Source organism: Chanodichthys erythropterus, chromosome 14 (genome assembly GCF_024489055.1).
Source record: "Chanodichthys erythropterus isolate Z2021 chromosome 14, ASM2448905v1, whole genome shotgun sequence".
Lineage (NCBI taxonomy): Eukaryota > Metazoa > Chordata > Actinopteri > Cypriniformes > Xenocyprididae > Chanodichthys > Chanodichthys erythropterus.
The window spans coordinates 40,612,186-40,634,720 of NC_090234.1; the positions used below are offsets into that span (position 1 = coordinate 40,612,186).

Here is a 22,535-nt window from a genome sequence, read left to right on the forward strand (position 1 = left end):
AGCTCAGGACTGTCATTTTAATTGTAATCGTTAGCATCGTATCACTTGCCAAAAACCCCCATTACTATAATGGGCTTTTAGATGGTAATGTTACACTCTTAGCCCGGATTTTATATTTACTTAAAAATATAATTACAATATACTTAAAATATTTAAGTTTGGTTGCATTACTTATAAAATATAAGTAAATTCTACTAATTTGTGGGTGTATTTGAATGTGTTAATAAATGTAAGTTAAATGCACTTAAATTATGAAGTTTTTCTCCTGACCACGCCTCCTACACACTGGTTTGCGGCAGGTAATGACGCCATTTTGTCATGGTGTGTGTGAATTCAAGGAGCTGTTGATGAGCAGTTGGAACATTTGTTTTGGCTGTTCTACAGACATTTTTTCCTAACATTTGCCTTTTTATAGTTTTTCACCAAAGGAGAAAATCACAATTTTTAAGTTACCATCATCGAGGGTCAGGGTTAGTTTTAGTTGAGCTCTTGACCCTTAACATTTTAGTATTAGATTTTGTTTGGGCAGTTTTAACTGCATTAAAACCAACCAGACAAGCAAAGTTAAAAGATGATCAGGTGATGTTGGTTATGTTTTCACATAATCATTATTTGATCTGGATCACTGAACTCATTTAGAGTCCAATCTCTGAGTTAGATTTACATTATTGTTTACAGCAGCACTGTACACTGTGATTATACAGCGGAGGATCAACTTCTACAATACAATTTTTTTTTTTAAAAAGTTGTCCTTATCACAAAAAAAAAAAAAAAAAAAAATTATATTTTAGGCACACACAGACATCAAGAATCAGCCTGTGAATCTCAACAACGGTGACAAACAACATGTTCTGATAAACAGATCAACTCTGAACATTAGAAAACAAGCTACTAAAAAGTCACAGAAAAACAGCAAAATTTAAATAGTGAGAATAAAGAAAATTACTAAGACAATTCAGCTCATAATTTATTCATGCAGCAATGCATGATGGGAGGCATGGATGAATTTTGATTGGTGGCAAGTTAACTTGCTTAGTACATTGAACTTAAATATACTAGTTGTAATAACTACAAAGTAATTAATATTACAAAACATTTTAAGTTAAATGAACTCAAATTATTAAGTTCACATTACTTAATCATTACTTAATTTTTTTAGGGCAACCAGTTTCCTCAAATTTTTTAAGTAAATTCAACTTATCCGGGCTAAAAGTGTAGCATGTTAATTTGAATAATGCTTCAACTGCTTGAATTGACTGGTGTGAATGACTTAGCTCATGTAAACCTTACTATTCTTGAATTGAATGTGACGCTAATAATTTTAGCCAGTTACTACTTCTTAACAAGGATTTACTAATGTAATAGTAAATGTATCAGATTAAATTCCTACGTAAGTAAAAGTATAAAGTATCCGTAGCCATAAAATGTGCGTTATAAGACAAAAGTAAAAGTATTGAAGAGTTTAATGTACAGGATTTTTTTAATCCTTTGACTCAGGTCTAACCACTAACTGAGGTCTAAATCAGGACTATATAGACCCCTTAAAAGTTTGTAAACATTGCAACGTTTCCTGGTGGGCGGGGCTTAGCTGGAGGAAAAAAGAGACGCTGGACTCAATGTTGACAAGCGTAAGCTAGCATGTTTTAGGAGGGATTTATTAAACATAGATGCAGAAGAAGGTTCAGAACTGTCCGAATATGTACAGTCACCTACTCTGCGGGACCGTGACAGCTATTTTTGTAAATTAACTTAAGCTTTGGATATGTCCTAGACAACATATGAATTACTTTCGGGTGGTTCAGGGAATTTTTCAAGGCTTGTCTAATGTAACCTAACGCTGGGCTAACTATGATTATGGCTAGCAATGTGGATCATTCAAAGGATGGCACACACATCTATCGCTGTATGTTTGTTTAACATTTAAGCTAGCTAGTGCGCTGAAAGTGGGTGACTTTTCACCTATAAAACAGAAACTTGCTGATTTGTACTAGATAAAACCAACACACCATTACATATGCATTGATTATTTTACCTGATATGAAGTGTGCACTGCAAACACGAGCATTATTTATGATCATGTCAGTCCAGTCTGTACGGCGTATTACTTTCAACCACAATTATCTTTTTGATTTTTGTGCAGGAATGTCTGGCGGGATCTGGTAAAACTTTAGTTTTGAACCAAAAGTCCTGTTCCTTCTATTCTGGCAGCCAAAAACACAAGAAGACGACATTTTAAAGTCAAAACCTCAAACTTTTAGCGCACCCGCTATGAGTTCTTATTTATGTTTTGCCTCCAGCTAGAGCGGTGATGTCACAGTGGCGTAGGCGATTAAGGGGTCTATACTGTTATCACAGAATCCTGTTCAAAAAGTTCTAATGTCAAAAAAGATAAATTACTGACATTTACAATGCACATTATCCATTATTATTAATAGTATGCGGTCTGATTTTTCCCGTTGAGTCTGTCGTTGCTATGCAACCATGCAGCTTTACAGGGGGTATGGCTTATCTAAATGAGATGTAAATGAGCCCTATTGTCACTCCCAGCAGGTGAGAACAGGCGAGAAGTGCAAAATCTTTAGGTCATTTTCTGCCCTTTGAGCTTTTTTGAGTGCCTACCTTCAAATGGCCACAAATTCTCCAAATATTATCAGGTTTCCATGTGTTACACATCGTTGCTTGGAGACTACACTTTCAGAATCCGTGAATAACTCAAAATGCCCCAGAACTGACTTGTGTCCCTACTTTCCGTGACTGGTCACATATAAAGATGTGTCCTACTGTACTTAAGTGGATTAAAAAAGCACTATAAGTTTCATAAATGTACTTATAGTTATGAAAAGAAGGGCTCTCGATGGGTTTTCAATGACTTTTGAACTTGTAAAGCTTGTACAAATGAATGTGAAGCTCCATATAATAGAGAATTCAAGATAGTAAATTAATCCAATTACCACCAATGATGGCACATGCTGTTTTAACCCTAAATCTAGTCACTCCCACCCCAAAGAAACACACTGGAGTTGTCTAATACTTCTAAGTGTTTCCCAAGGCCTGTGAAACCCATGACTATGACAGAATTCACAGCAATCCTTAGCCAGTTCAGTTCATGCTTCTCCTACATAGTGAGGCTAATGCGTCCCACAGAAAGTAGTGCCATGTGGAAAGTACTTGATAAACGTGGAAGCCTTCTTCGCAACAACGACAGAGAGCATGAGAGATTATATCGATTTTAGTTGAGCCACTCATGTGGACCACATCTCTTATGAGATCAAAGTCCTGAGGATGTCAGCAGCATTTTGGTGGCTCTAATCCTTTAAGACTAGTGGCTACAGGTGATCAGTAATGGAGCACACACAGAACCCTGCACTGTAGTCAAAGGTGGCCTTGATTGATTGCTTTAGCCTGACTAAGCCACAAACAGGATCTGTTCATATCCCATAAGCCTCACTGCTCATGCTGGCTCACATTGACTACTCTCTGCAGATGCAGTAATGGAAAACAGCTGGAATACATAGGACTTTGCCCAAAAAAGAAAAATGGCTTCTTGTCAATAACTGATAGTTGGGCCCAAAAATTAAGGCTTAGTATTCAGTACTGTTTTTGTGGAGCTTTAGTAAGTCAAAATCATTATAGCAAAGTAAGACATAAAGAGCTCATGACATGTATTTTTGTTTGTTCACTTATAATGCTAATGTTTTGTTTAGTTTTTTCCCACAAAAAAAAGAGTCATGCAGAAAATTATTTTCAACACTGATTCTGACCTGAAATGATCAATTTTTAAGGTCTTTAAGGCATTTCACATCAGTAATCTGCTACTGTTATGACTGCTAATGTCATTATGTGTAGGAAAAAGTATCAACGCCCCCTCTCTATTACACGTTGTAGTGTTTTGAAAACATTATCCATAAAAATCTGTAATTTAGAGACAAAGAATTATCAAATTGTTACAGATTGTGATGCAGCTCCAATACAGTTGGCTTCATCTTTCAACAAAAGTTTCTCCACTGTGCCTCATTTACAAAACCATCTGCAGTCAAATGATCAGAACAAACATATACTAATCATCTGATATGATACCGGAGGCCATTTGAACTTGTTCCTGACAAAGTCAGCATGAAGGGGAAGTTGTGATAGTCTTTTCTTCCCTATTGTGACATATATCCGAGTGAAAACAGCTTCTCAAACAAGAAAAAATATAAGGCAGAACTTGATTTTATCCAATGGGAATTGATTCACATCATTAGAGAAGACATGAAATATTGATGCAAGAGGGAGGGGAAGATATTTTGAATATAGATTACAAAGGGCACACAGATTGAAAAAAGGAGGTGGGCGCTCTAACAAGGACGCTAAAGTCTGCAGTCTCTAGTGTCAGTCGCTAGTGCTCCTCTTGAGGCCAGGGGACTGAGGTTTACACGCACAGCTTTTACTAGCTTGCCTCGGTTACACATAGAGAATGTCAGAAACTGAACAAGTATCTGTATACTGTATCCAGTGTAGACAGCGTCAATGATTGTAATGAGTCTATTTTGTTTTGACACAACACTCACATCCAGTGTAGGCTTGTCAACCGTTAAGTGACTGAACACCAGTGGTTGCGGCCTATGGTATGATGATCTATGACTATCAGTCGATGTTTTGCTCTAGAGGCAGTCATATGCAAATGCATTTGCCTGAGTTTTTTAATATATCTTTTGTGTTCCATAGAATATAGAATATTTGTGTTGTTGGAAATTTTGTACTGTATATTGCACTGGTCAAATTAACCAAATAATGTGCGTTATCAGAGGAATTTTAATGAAGAATTCACATACACAGTAAAATCCCCAGAGTTAAATCAACTCTGCTCAGAGTACATGTGGTCCCTTTCTAAATAGTGTTAAAATAATACTGAAGCAGAGATAAATTTAATGAGATAATTAAGCAATTAATTAAGTAATGATTGCGCATTAGTGATGAACACCTGCTGTTAACAAGCAGAATCACTGAAGAAATAAGAAAAAACACAAGAACTCCAAGTTACTTAAGTCACAGCCTTATTAATTGCTTAATTATCTCATTAACTTTAACTCTGCTTCAGTGTTACTTTAACAGTATTTAGAGAGGGACCATATGTACTCTGAACAGAGTTGATTTAACTCTGGGAATTTTGCTGTGTATCTGTCAGGCCATAACGTACTCGGTTACTAACGTAACCTCGGTTCCTTGAGATACGGAACGAGTACTGCATCGTCATTGGTTCACTCATAGACAAGTTGTTGAACCACTGACGGCGCAGCATAGCTGCGCGACCTATGGCGACAGAGCACGCGAATATTCCTGCCGAAATCGGCGGGGTTTAGGGCTATATAAGTGGGCGTTTCGCCATAGGATTTCAGGTCATTCGACTGAAGCGACGACACTGAAGCCGCAGCCTCGTGGCATGGCATGTAACGCAGTACTCGTTCCGTATCTCAGGGAACCGAGGTTACGTTAGTAACCGAGTACGTTCCCTTTCAATACTTCACTCATACTGCGTATGGGGAACGAATTCAACCACGTCGTGCCATGGCAGGGAACGACTGGACTTTTCTTGGGCACCGTGAGGGAACCAGAGGACAAGTGAGAAGGCCGGAGCCGTCGAATCCTCGTTACACTACAAATAGGGAGTTAACTCCCAGAGTGGCATGAAGCGGAGCTCGATAGAGGCCGCTGGATCATACCGAGAGGACCCGAGCTTGTAAGGTCAGGACGTCCAAATGATAAAATCTGACAAAAGTGGACGGCGAGGACCAGCTGGCCGCCTCACAGATGTCTTTAATCGAAACTCCACTAGACCAGGCCCAAGAGGAAGCCATTCCTCTAGTAGAGTGAGCTCTAACTCCTATGGGGCAGTCAAGGCCCATAGAGGAGTAACAAAGAGCAATAGCGTTGACTAACCAACCACGTTGCTTTGAGACCGAAGACCCCTTGGTGCGGCCACCAAAGCAGATAAAGAGCTGATCAGATTGCTGAAAAGGCTGTGATCGATCAACGTAGGTCCTTAATGCCCTGACAGGGCAGAGTAGTTCCAACTCTCGCTCGTCCGACGAGGGAGGAAGCGCTGAGAGGGAAATATCCTGTGCTCTGAATGGAGTCGAGAGCACCTTAGGGACGTAGCCATGCCTAGGTTTCAAAACGACTTTGGAGTCGTTGGGCCTGAACTCAAGGCATGCAGGGCTCACGGAGAGAGGGCCTGCAAGTCACCAACTCACTTAACCGATGCTAGTGCAAGTAGCAGAGCGGTTTTGAGCGTCAGGGGCCTGAGGTCAGCTGAACGCAGTGAGAACAGTGAGAGGACGAGGAGGATTTAATAGCCTAGAACCTCTCAAGAAACGCACCACAAGGTTGTTTCGTCCCACTGACTGGCCAGCAATAGGAGCGTGAAACGCTGCAATGGCTGCTACGTAAACGAGCATTGAAGGGGTGCGACCCAGATCCAAACGCTCCTGGAGGAAAGACAGTATCGGAGATACGTCACACTCCACTGGGTCTATGTTGTGTGTAGAACACCAGTCAACAAAGACCGACCATTTCTGGGCGTAGAGGCGTCTCGTGGACGGAGCTCTCGCCTGAGAAATGGTATTCAGCACGGCCCGGGGAGGTTAGCAGGCTCCCGTTGAGGGACCAGAGGTGCAGAGCCCAGAGTTTTGGCTGGGGATGCCAAATCGTCCTGTTCGCCTGAGAGAGGATGTCCCGTCTCAGGGGGATCGGCCACGGAGCTTTTGCGGAAAGCCTGAACAGTTCTGAGGACCAAACTTGGCTCCTCCAGAGCGAGGCCGCCAGGATGACTCTGTGCTTGTCTTCCCTGATTCGTCTGATGACCTGTGGGATCAGAGCAATCGGGGGAAAAGCGTAAAGGACGGTGCTGGGCCAGAAATGGGCCAGCGCATCTTCCTCCTTCGAGAAATAAATTGGGCAGTGAGAGTTGCCTTCTGAAGCGAAGAGGTCTACCTCTGCCTTTCCGAAGAACTCCCAGATCATGAGAACCGTCTGGGGGTGGAGCATCCACTCGTCTGAGGGGACATTGCTCTGAGATAGCATGTCTGCTCCCAAGTTTGTTTTCCCGGGTATGTGAGTCGCCCTGAGCGACTGAAACCTCGGTGATGCCCATTCCAGAAGACGCTTCGCAAGAGCGTATAAGCGGATGGACGAAAGACCGCCCTGGTGATTTATGTATGACACCACTGTCATGCTGTCCGACTGGACTAAGACGTGGCACCCTGTCAGGTGTGCCTGGAACGCATGAAGGGCTCGAATCACTGCCAACATCTCGAGGCAGTTGATGTGCAGATGGCATTCCTCGTGAGACCACGAGCCGAAGGCCGGTCTGCCCTCGCAAAGAGCGCCCCAACCTGTGTTGGGCGCATCTGTTGAGAGCACCGTACCATACAGGGTTCATCCAGGGTTTCAGAGCTGCCAAACAGGCCTGATTGACCCTGAGACGCAGGCTGCCGTGCCGCCAGGCGTGAAGAGGGACCCGCAACTTCAACCAGTACTGCAGAGGCCGCATCCGAAAAAGGCCGAGCTGCAGAACCGGGGAGGCGGAAGCCATCAGCCCTAGCATCCTCTGGAAAAACTTAAGAGGGAAATAGGCTCTGTTCTTGACCGATGCCGCGAGCTGCTGAATGGCCAGAGCGCGCTCTGGAGAGACTACAGCCGTCATACGGACGAAAACCGCACCCAGGAACGTTATACGCTGGCTGGGGAGCAGTGAGCTCTTGGCAAAGTTGACCCTGAGACCCAGGCACTCCAAGTGGCTGAGTAACACGGATCTGTGATGCTCCAGCTCGGCTCGTGACTGGGCTAGTCGCCGAGGTAATTGAGAACTCGGATTCCCATCAGTGGGGAAAGCGCCGCGTTCATGCACTTGGTAAAAGTGCGAGGAGCTAGGGACAGTCCGAATGGAAGGACCGTATATTGGTAAGCGACACCCTCGAACGCGAATCTCAAGAATCGCCTGTGATGGGGGGCTATCTGGATGTGAAAGTATGCATCTCTCAGGTCCAGCTAGCAGAACCTGTCCCCGGGGCAAACCTGCACGAGGATCTGCTTCAGCGTTAGCATCTTGAACTTCCGTCTCATGAGGGAAAGGTTCAAGAGCCTGAGATCTAAGATGGGTCTGAGACCGCCATCTTTTTTGGGAACTAGAAAATAACGGCTGTAGAACCCCGAGTTGCTCTCTGAGGGGGAGACTATTTCTATAGCTCCTTTCCTCAGAAGAGATGTGACTTTGGCTCGGAGGTCATGAACGTCGTCCGTGTTGACTGATGTCTGAAGCACCCCGCTGAAGCGCGGGGGCCTTCAGGCGAACTGAAGCGAGTAGCATCGACTTATGGTTCCCAGAACCCAGCTTGACACTCCGGGGATGGCCCGCGTGACAAGGGGTTGAATGGTATCGGGTGACTGGCCGCCAATTGGGGGCCCGTGCACTGGAGAGAGTGGAAGAGGAACTTCGCTCTTTCTTAGAGAAGGTAGAATATTCATGGTTTTCACCACAAGAATAGCGTTTTGCATGGACACAGCACTGGGCCCAGTTAGCACAACACTGAACATATCTCCCATGCCCGGAGCTGAACGAGGCGAAGGGGGGGTGGAACGAAAGAGCTTTTGGGGTGGTCCGGCCGTGGCGAGACTTTGCCCCATCCTCTTCCTTCCTGAAACATCAGGAGGGCTTAGGAGGTGTTGGGTCCAGCGTAATCTTAGGCCGGGGTCCCTGGCGTTGCCTCGGGAAGGAGGAGCGCTTACGATGGCGCTGTTCCTTCGGTGGTGCTGCCTGAGAGGTAGAGGGGGCAGGTTTGTTCTGCTGAGCCAGCGCAGACTTGGGGCAGCTGGAAGCAGACGTGGAGCTAGAGCGTTTAGACAGGAAGTGTTGCATAGCCTGAGACGACTTGTGTGCTGCAGTAAAATGCTCCATAAAGCCCTCTACTGCTGGCCCGAAGAGACCAGAAGGAGAGACCGGGGCATCCAAAAAGGCCGTCTTGTCCATCTCCTTAATCTCGGTCAGGTTGAGCCACAAATGGCGCTCAAGCACGACCAGGCTGGCCATGGATCGTCCAATGGCCTGAGCTGTGGCCTTTGTGGCACGCAGTGCTAAGTCAGTGGCGCTGCGGAGGTCACGGAAGGCAGGTGCATCGACGCCGGACTCATCCAGAGAACGGAGGAGCTTCGCTTGAAACACCTGGAGAATAGCCATGCCGTGCAGCGCTGAGGCAGCCTGGCCCGCGGACGTATATACTCTGCCAGCCAGGGCAGAAGTGGTCCTGCAGGGCTTGGATGGAAGGGCCCTGTTAGTTTTCCAACCCACAGCCGTGGGGGGACAGAGGTGAGCCACCACCGCTTCGTCCAGGGGCGGTAGATGCTTGTAACCCTTCTCTTCAGAGCCATCCACACAGGTGAGAGCTGAATAATGCGTAGTACATAGGCGGGCAGAATACGGGGCGCGCCACGACTTCGTCAACTCGTTGTTAACCTCTGGGAAAAACGGTGTGGCGTGTCAACTCCGTGCAATGGGCCGCTCTGCCCCGCTGTCTCTTCCTAGCCGGCTGGCGGGAGGAAGAAGACGGGAGGGCGCGAGCGGCGCGATCGCCTTCACTGAAGAAGGTGATCCGCGAGCGCAGAGAGGTGAGACTCATGTACTCACAGTGAGAACACGAGGTCCCGGTGAGCGCGGCCTCTGCATGGGGTCTGCCCAGGCAGCCAACGCACTCACTGTGTCCATCGTCATCATGCAGAGGGGCTCTGCATGTGCCACAGGAGTGGCGCGGCATTTGTAACAATGCCGTCGCCATGAAAACGGGGCGAGGGTTGCTAGAACGGTGAAAACCGCTGTTGGAAAGCTCTTTTAGAGCGGCAATAAACCGCGGGAAAAGCGCTCTTTTAGGCACGCCGGATGGCGGCAGGAGACGAGCTGGCAGGCGGCCGGAAGCGGGCGGCTCGAGACGGCGCTCGAGGCGGCAGTCGATGAGGGCGCCTGCGCTTCTTCCTTGGCGAGCTCAGCAGTCCGCTGCGGGAGCTTCTTCGATGGCGGCGAGAGCTTCTTTCCAGGCGAGCTTCTTCCAGGAGAGCAGCGAGGAGCAATGTGAAGTCGTCGCTGAAGGAGAGAGAACTGAAATCCTATGGCGAAACGCCCGCTTATATAGCCCTAAACCCCGCTCATTTCGGCACTCTGTTGTCATAGGTCGCGCAGCTATGCCGCGCCGTCATTGGTTCAACAACTTGTCTATGAGTGAACCAATGACGGTGCAGTTACACTGCGTTATTGAAAAAGGCTAGCCTGGGTGCCAGCCCGAACCCCGCCCACAACATTTTTTGGACGGGAAGTTCGGTCTGGACTCGATCCATTGTGGAGTAATTATGCTCGGCTCCCAGAAGGCCGAGCCAATCAAATTGCCAGGGCGGGCTTTAATGGATGATGGACAGGCTATCTGCGGTTACGTAACCACCCACGTCATCAAAGAGAGCTTGGGGAGTTTGATTGACAAGCGATCTAACCAATCAGAACGCCACATCCGCCATTTTGTCCAACAAAGCAGTCAGGAGTTAGAAGATTTACATTGGTGGGGTTAAACTTGAAAAATTGTGCATATTGACGTCTTTCCGCGTTTGAAACAACATTCATTCTCATGTTCATTCATGTTTATTTGATGCTATAAATGGACTAGTAGGAAGAGATGATCGGTTCACGAGCCTGAGGCGCTACAGCAATCTGTCACGATCATGGTCACAACACATTAAAGAGCCACAAAACGGTTTTTATTGTTTAAATTTTTTTAATAACTACACAGTTTGAAAGCTGGGACTTTGGTTAATATCATAAGTAACCTGCTCTGCCTCGTCTGTCGATGTGTTGTCAGTTTCTTTGCTCCGCAATGTATTTTCCACTCTGTGTGGCGTGACAGCGCCATGGCTTGTCGGACAAAGCAACAGTAACTAAGGGGGACGAGTCTTTGCAAAAGATCAATTAGTTTACAACAATGATGGCTGTTGAAGAACTGAGATGTGTAGATTCCGTCATCGCGTCTGTTATAGAAGATATCGACAGCGCATTAATTTTAAAAGAGGAACAGAGGACCGCGATCAAGTCATTTGTCGATGGGAAAGATGTCTTTGCCGTCCTTCCTACGGGATTCGGCAAAAGTTTGATTTATCAGCTGGCCCCGATGGTCGCTGAGAAGAGTTCTGTTGACAACTATGCGTCGCTCAACATACGTCACTTACTCTGTAGCTCTGATTGGTTGTAGGTCTATCCAATTGAGGTCTTTCCTGGATTGGTTGAAATACGCCCCCATAATCAAAGCCCAATGGAGCAGTATCAGACTCATATTCTGACTAGAATTGAGTATGACCACGTCAGGCTAGAAAAAGGCTTCAGTAACGGGGAAAAAGGAGACCTTTCCCCATACGCAGTACGAGTGAAGTATCGAAAGGGAACCACTATAGACTTTAAGGGGTACATGCTCATATTTAGAATAGTGGCGTATTTATATGGTTTTCAATGACTGATTCTTACAATTCTATATTTGGTACTGTACCCTGATTCTTTGGTTATATCACTGAATTTTCCTTTTTTTCCCCCTGTCCAAATAAACAAGTAATTATTTTTGGTTTTATTATTTATTATTTGAAATATCATATAAAATACAATAACATATCTACTTTTCTGATCATTAATCTTTTTGCTGTTTCTTTTTATTTATTTATTTTGTGGCATTACAATGATTTTATCTTGTCTTGCATGAAGTATCATGTCTTTATTAAACTCAGAGGAAATTAAAGTCCATGTCAGGTCTGTAGATTCTGATCATTCTGATGCATACAATCTAGTATTTGCATAATATATCTTGAAGTTATGAAACATTTGTGCAAAATGTATCTGGTTGCTGGGTTAAAATATATTAAAGTCTCTGCAGAGTTTTAGAGTCAATATCATTTATAGGGTATTAATACTCTGAAACTTTCCATTCAAACTATAAATATGAAGTGGCTTATAAAGGGCTCCATGTTTATGATGCTATTAAATTAATTTATTGGAAGATTATGAGGTTTCTGCAGAGTTATGATTCATAGTCTGTTTTGCAGTAATTCTGCATTTTTTTCTCCATTAATCACAGCAATTCCCTCTGAATGATAAACTTTCCAATTACACATCATCATTTCAGTTACAGATATCAAGTTTCCAACTCATTGCTTAAATAAAATGATGGCCTGTGTCAGGAAGAATGATTCTCTCTGTAAAAATTGTGATTTATGCACAGAGATCAGCTAAAAAAGACAATCCATCAGCCATGTCTGGGAAAAAAAAAAAAAGTGTTTGATGATGTTATTTGATGATGGCTGGATTTTTCCCCCATTACCAGCACATCAGTTCTAAATATTATCTGAAGTCAGCAAGAAAACCTGATAGCACATTGCAGATTTGCAGATTGAATAACTTGCTAACACACTCCTAAGGTTTTAAGGACTAAAATTGCTTGCAAATTATAAACTCTAACTAACATGTCACAATGATCCTTGAATTGTTAAAGTTTTTTAGTTTTTCTTAGGTCATGTATTCCATTCCTCTGTGCACAATTTAGAAATAATCACATACTAGTAATTATGTATAAATAAACACTCTAAAAAATGTTGGGTTAAAAACAGCCCAAGTTGGGTTGAAAATGCACAAACCCTTCGATTGGGTGGTTTTAACCCAACTGTTGGGTTAAATGTTTGCCCAACATGCCGGGAAGTTTTATTTAACCCAACTATTGTTTAAAAATTACTATATGGCTGGCTTAAAATTAACCTGAAATAGGTTTGAAATTAAACATCAGACACATAATTACTAGAGGCAACAATAATAATAAACAAAAGGTGAACATTTATTAATAAGCAATTTAATAAATGTTTATTGTTTAATTATTATTCACTATTTTATTGAGTGTTCAATTATTAAATATATGAATACATTTTAATTTCCAACATATTGGGTTCATTTCAAGCAAGCAATACAGTAGTTTATAACAATAGTTGAGTTAAATAAAACTGCCCAGCATGTTGGGCAAACATTTAACCCAATTGCTTGGTTAAAACAGCCCAATCGCTGAGTTGTCCATTTTCAACCCAACCTGGTCTGTTTTTTAACCCAGCATGTTTTAGAGTGTACCTGTATAGTTTAGTTTAAATTGCTGACAGTGTGGAAAGTAAACCCAAAAAGAATCAAGGGAGAGTTTCATTAAGTACGACATTTTAAACCATTTCAGTAATTAAACATATGTGCAAAGTTATGGCATATATAAAAATATAGTGATATTTAAATGTGATCAGTTAAATACCCCATGAGCCATCTTCCCATATCATGGCATTGAACAATTTTATTAAATCAATTTTACTAGGCCCAAACTGAGCAAAAATATGCAATTTGGTGCAGTTGCTGGTATTTATATCTCCACAAAGTAAAATGAAATTCTGATAGCTTGCAATGTAAATCAATAAGATTTTGGTAGCAGTATAACACAGTACTTACATACAATTCAAGTATCAGTTGTCACTCTATATCTCCAAACAATATGACTTAGAAATATGATATGCACATGCTTAGTTTTATGATCAAAGCTCTGTAGTTTTTATTTTGGTGGACAAAAACATTAAATGCAAAGCAATACAATGGTAATTGTAAGAAAACCAAAAACCTAATCTATCATATTTGATTCTCACATTTTAACATTTAACAACAACAACAAAGATGTATGGATAATCAAATAAATCTAAAGAAAATCTTGCTTCAGTCCAGTAAATGCTCATCTTAAAATATTACTAACAGTATAAACGTTATTCTTATGTTTAGTTTATAAAGATCAGTAAAGACTTCACGGCAAAAAGACACGTATACCGCAACCTGAAGGGGGCATTTATACTAAAAAAGGACTTTTACTTGCTAAACAAGTATAATTATAGAAATTTGGTTATCAAATATATTAGAGTAGGCTTTATAGGCTAAGTGTTGTTGATATTTTGTTATTTCAAAAACATGGATCTGTCTTTTAATATGTCGATCTGTTATTTGATCTTTGTCTTTCAGAAATGGATTCACTGCGCATACTGCTATACTCTCTCATATTCCTGCTGAGCGTGTTTGGTAATCTGCTCATCATTGTGGTTTTAGTGGTGAATAAGCGAATGCGGACCGTGACCAACTCATTCCTGCTCTCCCTGGCCATTAGTGATCTTATGATGGCTGTTGTCTGCATGCCCTTCACTCTTATTCCCAACCTGCTGGAGGATTTCATCTTTGGAGCTGCCATGTGCAAGATTGTGGCCTATCTTATGGGTAAGATGGACTGTCATTTCTTCACGTACACTGGTAAATATCACAAGCTTCAAGCACTATTCCCTAAATCTGCAGAACTTTATGACTGCAGAACTGATATTCCTTTTTTATTTAACTTTTCAGTTTAGTCTATCCAGATGCAATCAGCATTGAAATGCTTGCGGTGGCATGAACATTTAAATTAAGTCATTATTTTCTGTGCAAACACACATTCTTTGATTTTTTTTGAATATTGTTTGAATACATGTTCCCTCAGTCGTGGCAGCAGTAATTCATCATATGATAATCAAATGATGGAAAAAAGCATTATAACTGAATTGATGCATTGTGTAGTAAAGTAGCCAATGCTGTCCACCCTCAATGATTAAGAATTATTGATTATTATTTTGGACACTCAAAAACATAACTCTTTGGCTGAACATAATTCAATTGGTTCCACATATGGGGGAAAAATAACCATGTAAACTTAACTAAAACACAGAAAGCAGAAATCTAAATGAACTGAGTAAAGCCCAATAAAAATTAGATGTCAAATTAAATCTTTAAAAAAAAAAATAATAATAATAATAATAATCCCTCTCGAATCCCTTCACAACTAGCCAGCAATAACACATGCTAATTTGCTAAGTGTATTTTTTAAACTACATTATAAAGTATGGTAAAGTCCAAGAAATTATGATGGCATTGCTCCATCATTTACACAGTAAGTTGTATAACAAGTAAAGCAACATACAGTATAGTTTAAACACAAGCTCTTCACTAATCCCCAAAGTGCCAACATAACAGAATAGTAAACACTATCAACTTTCCCCTTTTCATCTTGATCAAAAACCATAAGATAACACTTAATTTCAACATTGAATCTGCCCATTTAGTCCCATGCAAACCATGAGGGAAACTTCTCTGTCCATGATCAGTTAACGCTAATGATTCATGTAGTGCAACACAAATTGTAACATTGGTAAAAATGGTAAAAAGTACCTTTTATTTTACAAATTTAAGTGTGCACAATTAAATTAATCTGTGACAAAAATACTGTGTTGTAGTATTTAATATTAACAAAGTAAACTGAGCAAGTTGTTTGTAGCTGTATAAGCAATACTCTGCTACAGACCTGATGGCCAAAACAACAGTTAATGTCAATTATATATCAAAACAGTCAAAAGACATTTCAAATGAATTGTGTGCATATCTAATATCCATGATCTAATTAATATTCATGAGCCAATCAACCACATCACAATTACTTTTTAAAACAAAGTGTGGTTGCACTTTATTTCAAAGTGTCCTTATTACAGTGTAATTATACATTAAATACTTTAGTGATATTTAACAACATGTACTTACTATAGGGTTAGGGTTAGGATTAGAGTTTGGTTCAGGGTTAGATGCATGTAATTATGCATAATGTATAGTTATTACTAGGGTACGTATATATAACATTGCAACAAAGTCTTGTTTTCACTGTTATATGGTAGGGAGTGCTATTACACATCTTCGGAAAGAGCCAAGAATGTCCAGATTAAAACACAGTCAACAAAGAAGCAGAAACAAACAACAAAAGCATTGCTTATGCATGTTGCAGTCTTTAAAAAATAAATAAATAAATAAATAAATTTTCTCAGCTTTTTGAAATTTGCCCAAATTCAAGTGCTGATACAAAAAGAATGCATAAAGCTAGAATAAAACTGTTTCACGGTATTGTGTATACAGCACATCCTGTAAAGATATACTTGTGAACCAATATATATAATGCTAGTCAAATTTATACATGAGACTGCTGTTTATTTGAAATACATTTACCAGGATGTCAGATTTTGGCACTAACTCACGCTTTGAGAAATTGGCCACTGATGTAGACCGTGATTTTGCCAAGTAAGACATGTTCCTGTATCAACATATTTTGTTGATCCTGGAACAACATTCCTGTCTGAAAATTTAGATTTAGCCCTATTCCTACCCCTAAACCTAATCATACCCATAACGTATTGTAGAAGAATATCAACATTGACGTAGAAGCATCTAACCCTGGTTGCAAGCCTAAACTTTTACTGTTTACCTGATCTGACGAAGATCTTTTTGGTCGAAACGTTGTCTTTTTAATACATTTTGAGAGCAGCAGTGGCAGTGTGCCGATTTTTTTTTTGTTGACATGCAAGCCTAAACTTGACATAAACGTTAAACTTGTCCCTCAAATCTGATTGGTTGAGTGGAATGTTGTTCCAAATTACATTCACCGTATGAATACACCCAGCTTGATCTGCACTTTTTCATGGATCACTACCTCCCTAAATTAAAGTCAATGCTCATCCAATAACAACCGATACAATGCCAAGATCAGATTTAACACAAATGGATTGAAGAAAAAAAAAAAAAAAAAAAAAAACTTAAGACTACTGTATATTGTAGCACATTTGCACAAAAGTCACAGGCACAAATTCACAAAAAAAAAAAAAAAATTCAAATCAGGTATGGTGGCTTGAAAACAATTACACTGTCATGTTTTGTACTTGAGATCAGATTGCGTTTCTAAAGGATGTTTTTCTTCAGCATTATGGTCACTATCTGGTGGTGGCCCTGGAGTTGACATAGTTCAGAAGAGAGCAGATCTTATTTGCTTGAGTGTGTGCGAGTGGCCCGAGGCCCACCCAGTGTCGAAATGCGACAGGGCAGCACATCCAACACGCTGTGCCAACCACAACCTCCCTCCCACTGTTTGTTTTTTAAGGAGGCGGAAAAGAAAGGCGATTTGTAAAGCAAAGAACAATTTCCCTGCTCTGAGCTCTGGTGCGGAGGGCGAGATCAGATCAAAGCTCTTGGGGCATCAGGACAGTAATTCCTCAAACATGAGGGTCGGTTCAGAAATCTTGCTTTACAGCGTTCACCAACAAGAAAGCCATTTTGTAATGTGTTTCACGCTTTGTATTTTTTAGGAGAATGTATTAAGGATTTGTTGCTTTCAATTTTGCAAGGCGTCAAGCTTTCGGAAAAAATAACAGACGTGCAGTGAATACATATAGCGATAGGAGCAACTGAATCAGAAAACTTGGTGGATGAACTATTTAGATACAGTCTTTGAGCTTTTGATTCTAGTTTGTGCAATTGTACACATTGTAAATGTACCAGTTTCTTTTTATGTAAAAATGACATTCTTCTGCTTTATCACAGGAATTTCTGTCTGCATATCTACCTTTAGTCTGGTGGCTATAGCCATTGAGAGGTACAGTGCCATTTGCAATCCGCTGAAGTCACGGGCATGGCAGACCCGATCCCACGCCTACAAAGTCATCGCTTCCACCTGGGTTCTGTCCTTCCTTATTATGACACCCTATCCCATCTTCAGCACCCTGATGAAGTTCACCAAATCCAACAACGTCACAGCTCACATGTGCCGCCATGACTGGCCAAAGAGCGAAGTGGAGCAAGCGTGGTAAGTGCTCGTGTAGAGTAATGCACTTATGGTGTATGGATGTGGGGCAATGCTTTGCACTGGGCTAAATACATTTAAAATACACAAGACTTGTAGTGTGCCGAACTCTTGTCAACAATGAAAATCGTTCGTTTTTATTAACACTCCCCTCATCTTCTATTGGTCGCTCAAACATATCATAGCCTTCATGCATGAGACACTTGAGTGGGATCAGGACAGGTCGCAAGTCAGAATCAAATCCAACTTAAGTCCAGAGCACATGAACAAACCACTACACCACAGCTCTGACAGTTTCAGGCTGCCAACAAACTATATTTTGAAGCATTTTTTTGCTGGGGCCATAGAGGTTACACAGGTTTGGGGTTAGTGTAACGAATGCGGACTCATGGTATGATCCATTTGCAGCTTTATTAAGAATGTCGTAGTCATACAGGCAGGGTCAATCAGGATCAGACGAGAACAGCAAGGGACAGGCAGAATCGTAATCAGGAAACAGGCAATGGTCAGGACAGGCGGATATCATTCACAGAACAGTATAACAGGCAAGGGTCAGGACAGGCAGCAACGGGTCAAGAACGGGTAACAGACAGGAACAGGTAAACAGGATATAAACGCTTGGAAATGACACACAAGGTAATCAAGACTTCGTGGTGAGGTGGTGTATGTGACAGTCCTTTATAGTCCTGTAAATGAGCTGCAGCTGGGTGTGGTGATCAGTGTGGTGTGCAAGGGTGGATGTGGCAAATGATGATTGGAGAGGAGTGTGAGCATGTGACCGGCAGGGGGGATGATGGGAAATGTAGTCCGAAACTTGACAGGGGCCGACGGTGATCGTGACAGTTAGTAAGATTTTATTTTTAAATACTTTTATTGATTATGCAATACTTTTATTAAATAAATAAATAAATTGCATTATTAATTTTACAAAATATTTTATTTTTTATTTATTTTTTTTTTCAAATAAATGCTGTTCTTTTGAGCTTTTTTATTCATCAAAGAATCTTGAAAATAAAATGTATCAATTGTTAATACAAAAATATTAATCAGCACAGCTGTTTTCAACATTAATAATTTGAAATGTTTTTTTGAGCTGCAAATTGGCATATGAGATTTCTGGAGGATACTCATGTGATACTGAAGACTGGAGTAATGATGCTGAAAATTCATCTTTGCATCACAGAAATACATGTAAATAACATTTTACAATATTTCAAAAATTTTAGATTGTATTATTATTTTACAATGTTATGGTTCTTACTGTATTTTTTATCTTAAACATCAGCTGGATGCCTCTTGTGGCACATTCATGTTATATGACAGCTGTTGCTACATAGACAGCAAGGGATTAGAACAGTATTCTCTTTCTCCCTCAGAGTCTACTTGTACACTTTATACATTCTTTCTGAATATTCTGTTAAATAATAAGCTAGGATAGGCTGGGCATTACAGGGATTTTATCACAGGAATATGTTGTTAGGCACATCGCAAATATGTCCCCTTCAAGATATGCGAATGCATGGCTATGAGCTTCTGATGTTAAATTATTAATATGTAAATTTATTCATAATTATAATATGTAAATTCATTCATAATTAAAATCAGATTGAATAAATCTGTGGTAGAATTAACAGAATGCTTTGAATTATACAGGTGAAACATTTTTCATTAAATCAGACCACAAGTGGCCATCCTTGGGGAAATATACAAGCAAGCTTGTGTAATGATGGGGAGTTTCAAAAGGTTTCTCTTTGTTTCAGGTGCATCCTGTTGCTGTTTGTTCTGTTCTTCATCCCTGGAGTAGTGATGATCATTGCTTACGGGCTCATATCTCGAGAACTCTACCGTGGAATACAGTTCGAATTGGAACAGAAGAAGGGACAATGCGGTGAGACCTATGAAGGCAATAACACATTGCAGTCTGATTTAGTGTCATGTTTTAGTAAGCCCCAAACCATCCCAAAAGGTATTAACTGTGCTAGTTGCTGTGAACATATTGCATGACCTGCCCTGAGGATTTAATTGTCTGTGTGTACAGTCGTGGCCATCTGTTTATGAATGAGACTCAATTTCCTAAGTAATGAAATGTGACCTATATGACTTTCAAAAAGATAATTACAGCTGTTCAAAATTTCCGTAACTGCCCCTAAAATAAGAAAGAAAAGAACAGGCAATATAAACTTGAATATTTCCTTGAAATTGCTCATTGATGGAGGCCTTAGATGTTAATATCCGCTGGAGTGCTTTGATTATGTCCTATCCTGAATTCCGCTGTTCTGACTAAATCACATTCTATTAATGTTATAAATATGCCCCCATTTCCCCTGGGCTGCAGTAATCTAGCATTCAAACTCTTTGGTGCTGTGTCACCTATCTACCCATTAAGATGTTTTCAATTGAATTAGCAAAATGTCATTTCCTTTCCATTTTTATTGGTACCAATTTGTGCAAAAGGAGGGAACTCAAGAAAGTCGAAATGCAACCTGCTGTGGGTTCTTATGAAAGTTATTATTTAATAAAATACACAAGGGTTGAGAATCATAAGGAATGTAACAATTCTGATTCCACTTAACAATTCCTTAAGGCGGGCATTCTTAACTGTGGCCCTCTAGGTCCTTTTTTTCTGCAGAGTTTTGCTCCAACCCTAATAAAACACACCTGAACAAGCTAATCAAGGTCTTCAGGATTACTACAAAGTTACGGGCAAGTGAGTTAGATCAAAGTTGGAGCAAAATCTTACCTTACAAAATTGGTCATATATAGGCTACAAAATACTTTTCAAAACTCAAACTCCTAGAGTTTGAGGCATCTGCACTCCTCATCCTCTCAGCACTCTTTTTCTAGACCGCGGAATGAGTCAGCCCAAAAGCCCTGCCCTGCAGCCAGAGCCTTCGGTCCGTGGAGCTTGTACCTGTCAAGGAACGCAAATCTATCGCTCGTTCAACCTGGGGACTGGTTGATTTCCTTGAGATAAACTTCCTAGAGCTCAAGGCAGTCCACCAGGCACTCAAGAGTTTTTATAGCCTTGGTAGAGAATGCACAAGTATGCTTTCCCTCCGGTGAACATCCTGCATCAGGTGCTGTGCAGAAACAGACAAGAGAAGGAGTCGATTTTGCTAGTTGCACCAAAATGGCCCACTCAGCCCTGGTTCCCAGACCTTCCCGAAATGCTGTCGGACCCCCCAAGGCCTATTCCTCTGAGGAAGGACTTCCTATCTCAAAAGAACAGTTCAATCTGGCACCCCAACCTGAGGTTGTGGGACTTGCACATCTGGCCACTCAACGGAGTTCCCCAGCTTCAGTCTCATTGTCCCAGCAGGTGATTAAAATGATTTATGAGGCCAAAGCCCCATCCACCAGACGCCTCTATGCACATAAATGGAAGGTTTTCACTGACTGATGCGACTCAAAGGGTGTTGATCTAATTTGTTTTGTCCTTTCTAAGAACACTTAGATGATGGCCGCACACCCTCTACACTCAAAGTATATGTGGCTGCTATATCAGCTTTCCATAGTAGTTTTGATGGGCAGTCAATAAGGAAGAGCGATTTGGTGATAACATTTTTTACTTGGTGCAAGATGGTTGAACCCTAAATAATTGCATAATAAATTGTTTTGTCAACATTTCAATTGATTCAATTGATTCAACTTCAATTGATTTCTTTTGGCTTGTGCATAAAAACTCCTAACGAACTCCGCAATGATAGGCCGGGCTTAGCTGAATTATCATTATAAAGGAATATCCCACCCAGGCGGCATATGTACTTTTTCTGCTTATGTTACACTGAATTGTTATGTCTCCACATTAGCCGAGCACCATTTGCAATAAAACAGCATGACAGTACACATACCCAATGCTTCAGCATCGGCTGTATGTAACGTCGAAAGACCATCTCAAAAGGGAACGTCTCCGGTTACTGAACGCAACCTTGATTCCCTGAGAAGGGAACGAGACATTGCGTTCGTGACGTGTTTTCTTTGCTCAGGTCTTAGTATTCAGCCGAAAGATTCAGAGATAATGCCACTCTGCACCGCGTTATAAAGGGCACCATGCCCCGTTTTTTTTTTTTTTTTTTTACGTGGTTGAGCGCCATTGGCCATTGCAATGCAATGGTGCTAAGCAGATCAGGCTTCAATATTCTAATGAGGACAAATGTGTTTGCCCAATGTGTCAGCATCAGCTGTACCGAGGTTACCCAAGGTTAGGTTCAGTAACCAGAGATGTTATCTCTAGGGGTGTAAATCGGACAGTTAATCATGATACGATATGATATCGATTCTGTCAGACAGCGATACGATATTTGCCGATACCTCAAAAAATTCCACGATACGATTACGATTGAATTTGATTCAGGGCTATATCGATCGATATTTAGATATTATGTGCCAGGTTTATACAATGAGTTATATTTTTATTAACTCACAACCACAAACAAAATTGATAACATTAACTTTTTTATTAATCTCTTTTTAATTTTTTTTTTTATTTTTTATTACACACCCTCTATCCCAATTGGGACATTTACAACAACAAAATAACTAAATTAAAATTTTTTTTTAATAAATAAATGTAGTATTTATAGTAAAAATAGTTTGTAGTATTTCCCGAGTATTTCCACTGGAACTGGCAAAGTTTACAAATAACGTGGGATTTCTTTGCCTGCCCATATGCTTTCAGAAATACAAAATGTTTCCAAACCCATGATTTGCATCCTACAGTAGGCACAAACTTTTCTGCATCTGTCTTTTAAAGCACCCCTGAGAACAAAGAATGCCAGC

General features: G+C 41.1%; 1 protein-coding gene across 1 annotated transcript in view; it reads left to right on the forward strand.

Annotated features, from left to right (window-relative positions):
• Positions 1–22,535, forward strand: part of cckbrb (cholecystokinin B receptor b) — a 77,588-nt gene that overhangs the window by 49,293 nt on the left and 5,760 nt on the right. The window contains exons 2-4 of the mRNA XM_067409992.1: positions 14,081–14,329; positions 17,498–17,759; positions 19,517–19,644. Of these exons, the coding sequence (XP_067266093.1) occupies positions 14,081–14,329; positions 17,498–17,759; positions 19,517–19,644 (639 nt within the window). The remainder of the gene's footprint in view (positions 1–14,080; positions 14,330–17,497; positions 17,760–19,516; positions 19,645–22,535) is intronic.